We start from the raw sequence: 12,494 nt of genomic DNA, 5'->3' as shown, positions 1-12,494 counted from the left end.
ATGAACTGCAATTTCTATTGTTTATGCAAGCCCAGGCTGACTTGTTTTTCACAATGAACTGGTGATAACCACAAATAAATTAATCCAGTCTTTATTCCAGATATTTCTTATACAGGCCACTAGAACAAATCTACCAAACAGATATGAACTTTTGTGATATGATTTATCTTTCAGTTCGGCATTTTGACATTATCTCACAGGTAATAAAATGTTTTAAAATTTAGTTCCTGTTGTTAGAGAAAAGTTCTTTAGCTCAAGCAATGATCACAAATCTTTGATTAAAAAAACATTATGCATTACGAAAGGAACACCATGAAGATGCTTTATTTTAAATGTCTCATTTATAAAAAAAAAAAAAGATCTGACAGTCTGAAACTTAAGTCTGCTATTTGACCTTATTATGCCATCCTGCCTCCCTCAATACATATCTTTGTTAGCCTAAGGTTTCTTCATGAATAACAGGGCAAGGGCATAAAACAACAAATGAAAAATGGAAAGCAATTTGTATGGAAATTATATTTACATGAACAATAAACACTAGCCATAAAGTATATGGAGATATGGTACATAGGTTTATCAATCTTAAATGTCCCTGTGAGGTAGCACTGACTACTACATAAAACTCAGCCAAATCTATATCCCTGCCTTAGATTGCTACCTCCTTTGAAAAGTCTAATCTAATTATAACACATTCTTGAGTTTCACAGTTAAAATGTGTTCCCCAAGACAACAGTTCTAGAACTGCAACCTTCATGGATGCTGAATGCACATAAATATTTTAGATATAATACATGTTCAAGACCCATCCTTAAAAGCTTCTGCCATACTATTATGCAAAGCACAGCCATGCTAATGCAAAGATAGAAACCATAATTCCACATCTATAAAACAAAGTAGAATTAGTGGCAGTTTTATTGCCGTATACAAATTTAACCAACATGGCAACCATGCCAAAGGGATTACAACAGTTTCAGGACATATGTACAGATTGTACATTTCAGAAACAGTTGAACATTTTTTAAAAAAAATGCACAGATTTGCATCATGAAATTAACTAAACAAATGGACTGGAATAGCCAACACTTTTAATGGGATTACAAAGGCACTTCCCTACTCAAAATAGGAAATGACAATCTGCAGCCTAGAGGGAGGTTGAAGAAGAGTGCTCATCAACTACTGCACAATCTCAATTTTAAGAAAAAATAAGCAAGATTTCAAAACATTTATAGGATTCAATGTGATCCATTTCTGAATATTTATACAGTCTCATCTTTGTTTTTAGATTGTTTTTCTTGATTCTCTTGTTCTATACTTTGGCTCCTCTGGTCGCGTTTATCTGAGTGGTCCTTATCGCTGTGGTCGTATTTGTGGGAACGTTCTTTGCTTTTGCTACGTTTTTGAGATCTTTCTTTACTAGGACTACGGTCTCGTTTTCGAGACTTTTCACTGCTATCAGTTCTTCCTCTGCTTCGGCTTCTGCTCTGCTTATTTGACTTCTCTTTACTTCCACTTTTATGTTTACTTGACTTGTCTTTACTCCTGCTTCTACTATGCTTGCTAGCATTTCTGCTTATACTTCTGCTCCTATGCTTACGATCCTTACTTCGGCTCCGGCTATGCCTCCTCTCTTTTTTGGCATCTCTTTTTTCATCTTTATGCTTCCTTTCATCTTTTTCATCTTTGTGCCTCCTTTCATCTCCTTCACTTTTACCTTTTCCGTCTTTTGATTTTTCTCTAGAATGGTCTCTCTCTCTAGAGCGATCTCGTTCTCTTTCAACACCTCTCTCTTTGTCATGGTCACGCTCCTTCCTTTTATTCCTTTCATTTTCTTTCTCTCTCTCTCTTCTGTCTCCTTTTCGGTCACGGCTTCGACTTCTGTGCCTTTCGCGGCTTCGCCTACGTTCCAATGTGCGATCAGCACTTCGAGACCGTCGCCTTTCCCTCTCTCTCTCCTTAGCTTCACGCTCTAATCTTTGTCGCTCTCTTTCCCTTTCCAATTCTCTATCAAAACTGGATGAACCACGTCCTTCACGATGATGACTTCTGCTTCTTGATCTTCTAGGTGACCTCCTAGGACTCAAGGATCTTCTTGGAGACCTATATTAAAATGACAAAATGTTTAAAAACAGAGGCTAGCCCAACAAGGGTTTAATTGTAGAACATTTAACATTTTTCATCTGCTGAGTTGTTAACTTTAAGAATCAAATTTTTGCATTCTGAATTTTTTTTATACCTAATGCAATGTATAAGAAAATGCCCAGAGGCAGGATGCAGTCATTTGATCAGCTTCTGGTGTCTACTTAGCATAATTATATCACCCAATCCCCAATGAGTCTGCGTGGTTATTTACATTAAATACTTTATGTGAGTGTTTAATTGTCATCCCTATCAGAAGACATAGGTCACCTTACATAACTAAAAGAACCAAGAACCATAAAATCACAAAACTGTTATTCTAGAAATAAAGTTCAATAAATAAACTGAGCTGTAATAGCAGACAACATATAAATTATAACAGAAAAATGTTTGCTTTTACTTCTTTCATCAGTGTTAACTCACAAGATGGTTTATCTTGGAAGTACACAAACTGTAAGAACGGGCAGCCACACAAAAGACAAATTTTCTGGTTCCCGTCCCTTTAGCTTCATGAGTAGTGGGCATATACCACCTGCCTTCATGACTTCAACATGTGAAATAAGCAGATTCTATCTGGATCACATGGTCCCAAGGTTAACCAGCTATGGAAAGCTTTAGAGCAGGGGTCCCCAATCCCTGGTCCATGGATCAGTACCGGGCCGCAGCATACCAGCAACCGGTCCACGCCATCAAGGAAAACTTCATCCACAAGATGAAGGCAGCACAAAAAACCACGCCCCCACCAGTCCGTGGAAAAACCTCTCTCCACGTAATGGGTCCTGGGTGCCCAAAAGTTGGGGACCTCTGCTTTAGAGCATGAGCGTCAAACTCACTGCATGATGTGACGTATTACGACTTTTTTTTGCATTGCTGGAACTGGGGTGGGTGTGGCTTCCGCATGATACAACCAGCCCATGGGCCAGCAGTTTGACACCCTTGCTTTAGAGGTAACAACTAGCACTTTGAACTGGATTAGGAAATCTACAGGTGACCACTACAGTAATCAAAGGGGTTGTGTTACCCTGCTGAACTGGATTTCACCTGTCAGGATATGGACTCTCACATTCAGTGCTAGCTGAAATTTCTGGATAATAAATAGCTTGAAACAGAGCATGTTGCAAAGCAAGTCTAATATGGCTGATGAGGACATGAGTAATTATAGCCCATACACCCAAAGAATGGCTCTACTAGAGGTTATTCAGTGCCCGATATCCTCTAAACACTAGGTATGATAAACTCTGCATCTCTAAAGAGAGGTTTAATAAGATCCAAAGGATTGTTATACAGGTCCCATTATAATCATTTACAATAGAGACAAATGCAGTGTTTGGTCCAGATTGGCAAGGATCTAGACGAACTATTTCTTTTCAGATATTTTGCAAGTAAGTTCTAACCCCATTCTCCCAAACTTTCCCCAAACAAGAGGGCTAGGGATCAAACAGAGTCACACAAATGTAAACTTGCAAGACTCGTCAGACTAAGCAAAGGGCATCAAGCTACTAGTGAATACAAGCAATTTAACCTCACATAATAGTTGCATGGAGGGTCAGCAGTTCCCTCAGCTGGGCACGTCACATCAGCAATGGAAGAAAGAAGATGAAGATCAGCTTGGGGCACTAGGGGTGCAGTGTTTGTAGAAATACAGGGCAGCCAAAAGGGCAGAGATAAGGGGGGAGGGAACTGAAGTGCACACTGCAGTTATAAATGCAGGAAGGCTGCCAAGTATCCAAATATTGATCACATGACTGTGGGGAGCTAGAATAACCGTAACGTCAAGGACCAGCTGTAACTACCATTCATTCAGCGTATCCTAACTTTCAATGGTCATTGAACGAATGATCATTGAGGACTACCTCTAGATGAGGTATTCCAATTAAATTTCACTTCAACCATGAACACCTAATGGTTAAGTCCATTTATCACAACTTAGCTACCACATAGGAATGTGTGCCAATCTTGCAGAGCTGTCAAACTGAAATAACATGAAGTAGTTTGTTATTTCAAAATTATATATTATTTGTCTAATAGCAATAGACAAATAATATTACAATAGCAGAACAATGCAATGGTTATGACAAATTGCTGGAGAATGATTAAGTAATGATTCGATAAAGTTAAAATATAACCTTGAACGTCTACGCTCTGCATGCCTGTCTACTTCTTCTATGCCCTCTTTGCCATCCTTCTTGATTTTTCTAGGTCTGGCTTTAATTTGTTGATCAATGTTCTTCTGCACCGGTACAGGAATCCTCGGAAATAATGTAGAAAACCATTCAAGCTTAGTAAGAAAAGAGCGCAGCATTTCTCCAATGGTCATCATGCAGCCTCCACCTGCTTTCACGTCAAGGTCCTACAAAAAAGAAACACAAAACACAAGACACATTCTGATTGTGAGAAGCTATTTAAAATTTATCTAGAAACAAATGCTACTTATACTGATTGCCATATTTCAAATACGATGGCTTAGCTGTTTTTGTTGATAATTAAGCTGTTTTATGAACTTCATCTCTTCCATCTTTGCATTTTGCTATTTTACTGGCTGGAAGTTTGATTTAATACCCAAGCATGCAGGTACAGAATATTCCTGCGGCCCAGGTGGTAAAGGATCAATTTCTTAGTAAATCAGGTTGAAATATTAGCATATCTGAGTTATATTCTATTATCACATACAGTTATTCCATAAAGGAAAAGTAATTTGTTCTACATTATCTGGTATTTTGAAGAATATTGCCACAAATCAGAACTACCATTTATTCATACTTAGGATGACCATTCCTGTCTAAAAATGATCAGAAAAGGCTGAAGTATAAAATGGACTCTATCTAAATAGGAAGCAATAGCAAACCAACTGCCATGAAGCAGTGAGTTTTCTAATTTAGAGTTATGCAACAAATAAATAAAGTAACAAATAATTGGAAACGCATAATCCATGATGACCATTGTCTCGGAAAAGGGTCATTACCGCATGAAGGCCTTCTTGCTATGCCCTCTCACAGCTCAGGACATGTTAGTCAGCTATTGTCAGGCCCAAACCTATAGTGCAAGCACACAAGGAAAGTGAGATTTGTTATCTAAAACAGGAACAGAAAATCTGTATGTAAAACTGCTTGCACTCACACACATTTAAGTGTTCAGAAATAGTTTTTCCAAATAAAAGCGTTGCAAAGATTTTCTAAAGAAGAAAACAACACATTAGGTTAAATGTAGTTCCTGAAAAATATAAATAGAGTATCAATGAATTCATAAAAACATTTATATTTAGGCAAATATAGATAGATGCTTTCACATCTTCAACACTGGCAAACTGGGGAAAAATGTTAACGCGAAAGTGATTCCTCTGGATTCCTGCAGTTTTAGTTGGGTGAAAAAACTTGATTCATGAATTAGTTTATGGATAAGAACTGAGAATGTGATACATTAATAAATAAATGTGCCAGTGTTGTGTATGTGCATATGTATGAATGAAGAAAAAAAATCCATTTAAATCTCACTTTAAGAGACTGCACCATTTGATTTCAATAACCACTGTTATTGTATAATATTGTATATAGTATATCGGTACTATAACTGAAACATGTTCGTGATAAAACCCAAAGAAAACAGATCTGATCAGTGTTGAAGGGGGAAAAAAGAATTCATATAAACTAAGATAAACTAATGAATGGACACTAGAGGAATTTAACTTTTAGACAATATCTATGGATTTCCTAATTACTACAGAAATTTATGTTTTTTGAAAATTTAAGTTCAGTGGACAATTCTGAAAATGAAAACATTGAAGAACAGAATGTAACAATCTGTTTATTGTTGAACTACCCAACTGTATTTTTTTTTAAAAAAAGTGGCCATTCATTTTCCAAAACTAACAACATACTGCTTCCCTCCCTGCAAAAAACACATTTCTATTGAGTTCTGAGAAATGATTAACTTCCAATAAAGTTAGAAATCTAATCCAATTTTGCACATCATTAAGGATGAAAGCATTTACTGCTCAGATTTGCAGTTAAAGATTTTTTTTGCATTTTATAAAATATGGACATAATTTAAAATATCAGAAAGAAAAGAAAAAAGAAAACAAAGTATTACCCTTGTTGACATACCTCCTCATCATCGAGAAAGGATTCAAACCAGTCCCATAAATCTTTTGGAGGTTGTGTGTACCTTGAAAGACAAAGTAATTGTGTAAATTTAACATTTTCTTCTATGGATAAAACTTATTTTGTAACTAAATGCATCGCTACTTACCTAATATACATGAATCCAAGGGCCCTAATGTATGGGGAATCTGTATGAGTTATTAGTCCCATCACTTGCTTACGGGTAAGCTTCAAAGTAAATAACTTGTACAAGAGGCAAAAGGCTGTAGACACTATACCTCCAGTTCCAACTCCTCGCACCTTTCAAAATAAGAGAAAACAACCCATAATTCATTCAACATAGGAACGATATAGGTGAGTTTTTTTAGTCAATGATTTTCTGTGCTCAAATTTTTAAAAGGAAGAATGGATTCAGGTATATGTAGTACAAGAAACTACATTTTCTCTCAGTAAAATGGCATTAATGCCAATTATTCAACTGTGACTTGCCTTACATTACTTGAGGAAGAAATATTTTATTTCCTTATTTGGATTTATATGGTCATCCATTTTGCCAGGGTGAATCTGGGTGGCTAACATTAAATAATAAATAAATAAAAATAATAAATAAAAAACAAAAACAGCTAACACATGAAACCTGCTTTCTCCTTCACTTATTGGAAAAACCTGAACAGACAACATGTACATGTAACTTGTTTACATGTTTGTTCCATTTAGAATAAGGGATAAATATTTTACGATCAAGTACCTTTTACCTAAAGCTTCACTGTAAGTACCGTATTCCTTCTTTAAAAAAACTGAGGACCTAGAATTTAATAAAAACTAGCATTTGATTAAATATAAAATACATATTAGCACTGCATTTATCATTAGAAGGAAAGATTCATACTCTTAATCCCCATTACAACAATGAACATAATTTAAGGAAAATCTCACTGTGAAATAAAAATATGTTCCATGAGTTATCAACAAAGCTTTTAATGGGCCGATCTACTTTTTGACTTATAATCACTCATTTTGTGACCGTGCATAATTAGAACGGCAGTGAAAAGTGACTTATGACCATTTTTCAAACTTACCAACTGTTGCAGCATCCCCATGGTCATGTGATCAAAATTCGAGCACTTGGTAACTGGCATGTATTTATGGCACTTGCATTATCCTGGGGTCATTTGTAACCTTCCCAGTCAACTTCCGACATAGCAAGTCAATGGGGGGAAGCCAGATTCACTCAACAACTACATGATCCACTTAACTAGAGTGATAACTATGACAAAAAGGTCATAAAATGAACTCACTTAACAACAGCTTTGCTTAGCAATGGAAATGTTGGGCTTAACTGCGGTCATAAGTCGAAGACTGCTTGTACTAATGAACTGGATGAAAGCTTGCAAACTAAGGTTTTTTTATATGTTCATTTTGAAAAGATTAACTTTGTTTTCAAAAAAAGCTCCAAAATGCAGTAATCACGTACTTCTACTTACCCCTCCGCACATCCCTGTTTGACCTGCAGTTTTTCTGCTTCCCTTCTCCCAAGGCTCAACATGGCTAACCTGTAAACAAGTAACAAATAAATTAAATCCATAACTTTATATTTATATCTGATTTCCTTCTGACACAATGTCATTATAATTTTATCTTCTGATTAAGCATATTGTTTCCATGCATTCCAAACTATAAGAAATTTGGATGTGCCCCAATTACTATAACTTTCATGAAAAAGTGATGAAAAAGAACACCACTGAAATCATAACATTATTTTATGCAACTCACTACCACATGCTGCAATAATGATTATCAATTATTACAGCATCCCTTGTTTTAGCGAACACAGACTTTTATAAATAAAGTGAATGTAATTGCAAAACAATTAGAGTTTGGAAGACTCTTAAAGGCTTGGCCATTGTTTTAAAATAAAAACAAACCGAACAAAGATATCAATAGCAATCACAACTTCAAGCTAGTATTTTGTTAACGTGCTTGTTAACAGTAGTGTATAGAAATTAAGTCCTATTTACTCTTATTCTGCAGACAGTGTATAACAGAATACATAAGAGCCAGCCTGGCTTAGTGGTTAAAGCACCATGCTAAAAAACAGGCGACCTTGATTTCTAGTTCTGCGGTAGGCATGAAAGCAGGCTGAGTGACACTGAGCCAATCACTCTCTCTTAGCCCAACCCGTTTCACAGGATTACTCTTGTGGAGTGAACATGAGGAGGAAGTAGTATTAGGTTCGTTCACTGCCTTGAGTTATTCATAAAAATGAAAGTGGGTTTAAATAAATAAAATACAGAATTATGCCAGTTTCTAAAAGTGCAAAGAAAAAAGGACAATAGGATTTACAGAAGCAGACCTAAGCAGAGATATTTGTATAGTTCAAAGAATGAGAAGAAAACGAAAGAAAAAAATAGCATAGTCCTTTAGTCCCAAACAACCTATTCTTCATTTTCCCATGAGCACAGAATGTAACAGGTGATAAAATAAGCTTGCTTCTCTCTCTCTCTCTCTCTCTCTCTCTCTCTCTCTCTCTCTCTCTCTCTCACACACACACACACACACACCCCTCCCTTTTATTATTAAAATATCTAAATCTGGAGCACACTTAAGTATGTAAACATGTAACCATTCCTTTTGAATAATTCATTCTAAATCAAGAATGCTCTGTTGAAAAGCAGCATCCATATTTTTAATTTTTTTCTTATTGTCATCTTAAGAATCTTTCAATTAGAATTCTGCCAGACATCTTCTCAGGGATGTATAACAAAATCTCCCTGTAGTTTCTGCATTCACTTTTATTATACTTCCCACTGTACAGTATAGTAAATTCTTCCATCCAGAGCTTCTAATGGTAAGGTGGGTAGCCTATAAATTTAATAAATAAATTCTTCCAATTGTCAAGGACAGAGACAGTATTCAGTACATATTAAGGAAATCATACAAAAAATGATCAGTAAACTACACCCATGTTTTAACATTTTTCCAACTATGTCAGCTAAGTCTATAGCCTTACCATTTTTCAATATTTAAGTCTCCTTTTCATTGTGTTGGACATTAATATTTATTGTGTTTCAATTCTAATTTTTAATATACTATTGTCACTGTAATACAAATCTATAAATTTTCCTTTCAGTACTCCTTTTCAAGCATTCTTGTATGAATTTTTTGTGTGTCCACAGCATCTTTCACTTCATTTTTCTACCAAGTCACCTTTTTTATATTTCTTATTAAAATAACTCTATATGCTTCTGTGACACCCTGCAATACAATTATTTTCATTGTATTCAAAATTGCTTCCACATTCTGTTTTCTTACACTGATTTTTCATTTATCCTGTGGGATGACAATTTATTTTCTAAGTTTGTCATAAAGGACTTGAACTTTTTCTTCCCCCAGTTATTCTTTCATTCTATTTCCTTTTTTGCTCAAGATCCAACTCCTGACACTATCTAAAAATGGCATATCCCTCAATCAGAATCTTTCATCCCATTTCCTTCCCTCAAACTTTTTATCATAAACAATAAAACAATTCATGTTTTAGATTTATTGGTATTCTTTAACAAACCATGATTTACATTTTTGCTGGAAACTGGCATTTACTTCTGATTTCTCGCAAAAACTGCCCACAGCGAACAGTAGGTTCACTGTACTGCAAAAAAGGTAATAAAATCAGGTCAGTTATGTAGTGACCTGTTTTAATTATCAAGACTCATGACCATAACTACCAGGCTCAATTATGGTCATAGTCAAGGACCATATCTATATGCATTATTTTACATAAAAATTCCCTTTTTATGACCCTATAATCCCCTAATTCAGGGTAATCGGGCTGACAGATATTTATATGTAAAAAAGTAAATGACACTTTATATTCTCCCCCTCATTTTTATTCATTCAGACGTCACATATTTCTTCTCTAAACTCATTTCTGGTGCTTCCATTTTCACTGTCAATGGAACATAATGTATATTTTTCTATATCTCCATTCAATCTGAATGATACTAATTCATCCTTAAATAGCTCTTACCCTTTAATTTCATAATGAAACTACATCTTCAGTATTTATCCATCAACTCCACAAGACCACCTTAATAAACATTCCCTCTTCCTCACAAATACTATTTTCTTTCATTTCATTCATTCATACTCTTTAACATAAGTTGCAATCAACATATCATTGTCACCAAAGGGGCCTATGTTACTGACCTCTGCCATCCACAAGGACCTTGATCCATTAAGGCTTTTATATAATGCTTGTCAATCAGATAAAGGAGGTGTCATCTAAGTTATCAACCTTAGTTATCACATCCAGCACTTTTCTGGATAGAATAGAATAAATAAATCTGATTCTGACTAATAGTGCCTCAAAACACCCACAAATCCAGACTTATTATGTTTAGATCATTCTATAGAAGGTAGGATTTCTGATCTAGAGATTATTTTGCAATCCCATATGATATTGCTGCAACTTAAAAAGATAAATGGAGTGTACTGACACACATTCAGGATATTCATTTAAAAGAACAGAAATTTAATAAAAAATGCTAAGAAGCAATTCCTCCTGTATAATGCTAATTCTGACTCTTCATGCTCTGAAATTTTGGATAAGCATTCAGAAAATAGTAATTGAAATTGATTACAGAAAAAAAACTAGCAAGTCAATATTTGAATGCCCTCTCAAGGGTGAAAAGTTAATTTAGCATTGTATATGAATAAATAACTGAACACCACTGAAAGAATATGAGCAAACCAAGTTTTTTTGTATTAAACACAATATAGGAAATAGAAGTTTTAATTAGGAGTGTAAGTAAATGTTGTTTGAAATCTACTGAAGCCATTTAAAAAATAAAGTTAGTTCAACATCATTCTGGTGATTTTGTGGACAGGTTTTCTTGCAAAAGATAAGTGGCTTGGTATTTCTTCTGGGACTGTTGTTTTCTATTTGAATTTCTAGTTTAGTTTATGTTTCCTGGTAACTATCTAAATTTTAATCATGTCTGTGTTTTGCTTTTCAAGGCCAGTAAAGTCAGGCAACATGCAGTGTCCAGCTAGCCTTTATAACATAGAATGGTAGTATCTACCGGTATGCTAGAATTACTAGTGTAATCTTATCCATATGTACATAAAACCAAGTCTGACAAAGTTCATTAGTGCTTTTTTCCCCCCAGAGAAGCAGTTACAAAAACGAAACAATAAATAATGGTTAATCACAATGATATATTGGGACATCTGGTAAAGATAAGTAGAATTTTAGACCAGGAACTCATTCCTCCATTAAACTCATCATGGAACTTGATGTGGTCATACTCCTCAGGGTAACTACTACTCACAGCCGTTATAAAATTAGATTCTAACATTCTACTTTTTCTGGGAGGAGAAATAAAATTCACTCTCTCTTTTAGACGTGCAGAAGCAGCATGGAATGAAAACGATGTATTAACCTTAGTTCCGTTCCGTACGTTTTCCCTACCGAGAACATTTCCAAGGAGGTAGTTTTCAATACAGAAATCCGGGATCGTTTGTTCCGACCCATCCACTCCCTCCCAAAGTAACACAAACACAACTTGGGATTTGGAATTAGGTCGAGAGGTTTACATCTACGCCTTGTAGGTTTAGCTGCCCCCCTTCGGCACAAACACACCGGTCTAAAGGCCTCCTTCGTTGAACTCGAGACAGCCTCTTTTCTTTCAGAAGGAAGCGGGAAGGGAAGCCACCCAACTGGAAGGCCTGGTCTGGCCGAGAGGCTTGTTTCGAGGATTCCTAGTTTGGGCCCGGCTTTCCAGCTGGCCTATTTCCTTCCCCGTCGCCTGCTCACCTTGAAAAAGATCTCGTCGACCACCTCGTGGTAGGTCTTCAGCTCGTAAAGCTGCACCTTGAAGTAAGGGGACGAGAGGATGTTGGTGAGGATCATGGGGTTTAGGTTCATAGTCTTTTCATTCCCCCACAGAGGCAAAGCGTTGCCTTGCTTGCCCGAGGCGGCCGGCTTGGGCCCGGCGCTCTGGAGCGCTAACGGGGGCGACAAAACGGCGCCGGCCTGCTGCTGCTGCAGGATTCCCTGCTGCTGCTGCTGCTGCTGCTGCGGCGAAAGGTGCGGCGGCGGCAGCGGGTGGCAGTTGCCCGGGCCCACGAGGGGGCAGTTATTGGCCATAGCCGCCCCAGCGAAGAACAAATCGCTGGCGCCGAAGGAGCGGGCGACTAGGCCGCGCGGGTAAGGCGGGCTGAAGCCTTCCAGCTTGAACGCAGACCGACTCCGCCAACCGCCGA

General features: G+C 36.7%; 1 protein-coding gene across 6 annotated transcripts; it reads right to left on the bottom strand.

The window, feature by feature from the left end:
* Window positions 1-1,174: 1,174 nt before the first annotated feature.
* Window positions 1,175-12,476, bottom strand: PRPF38B (pre-mRNA processing factor 38B). Of its 6 annotated transcripts, XM_083359332.1 has the most exons (6): window positions 12,046-12,476; window positions 7,718-7,786; window positions 6,382-6,533; window positions 6,237-6,297; window positions 4,263-4,486; window positions 1,175-2,097 (listed from the first exon to the last, which is right to left on the bottom strand). In XM_083359332.1, the coding sequence occupies exons 1-6, from the start codon at window positions 12,376-12,378 to the stop codon at window positions 1,257-1,259; spliced, it is 1,680 nt and encodes a 559-aa protein (XP_083215458.1). In that variant the 5' UTR covers window positions 12,379-12,476; the 3' UTR covers window positions 1,175-1,256. The 6 variants fall into 6 exon arrangements, with proteins under 6 accessions (XP_083215458.1, XP_083215459.1, XP_083215462.1 ...); XM_083359333.1 differs by lacking the exon at window positions 12,046-12,476 and having other exon boundaries at window positions 7,708-7,760; XM_083359336.1 differs by lacking the exons at window positions 6,382-6,533; window positions 7,718-7,786; window positions 12,046-12,476 and adding an exon at window positions 5,099-5,169 and having other exon boundaries at window positions 6,237-6,253.
* Between the last annotated feature and the right edge of the window lie 18 nt (window positions 12,477-12,494).

Source organism: Vipera ursinii (genome assembly GCF_947247035.1).
Source record: "Vipera ursinii genome assembly, chromosome: 3".
Classification (NCBI taxonomy): domain Eukaryota; kingdom Metazoa; phylum Chordata; class Lepidosauria; order Squamata; family Viperidae; genus Vipera; species Vipera ursinii.
This window is presented reverse-complemented; position numbering and strand designations above follow the sequence as displayed.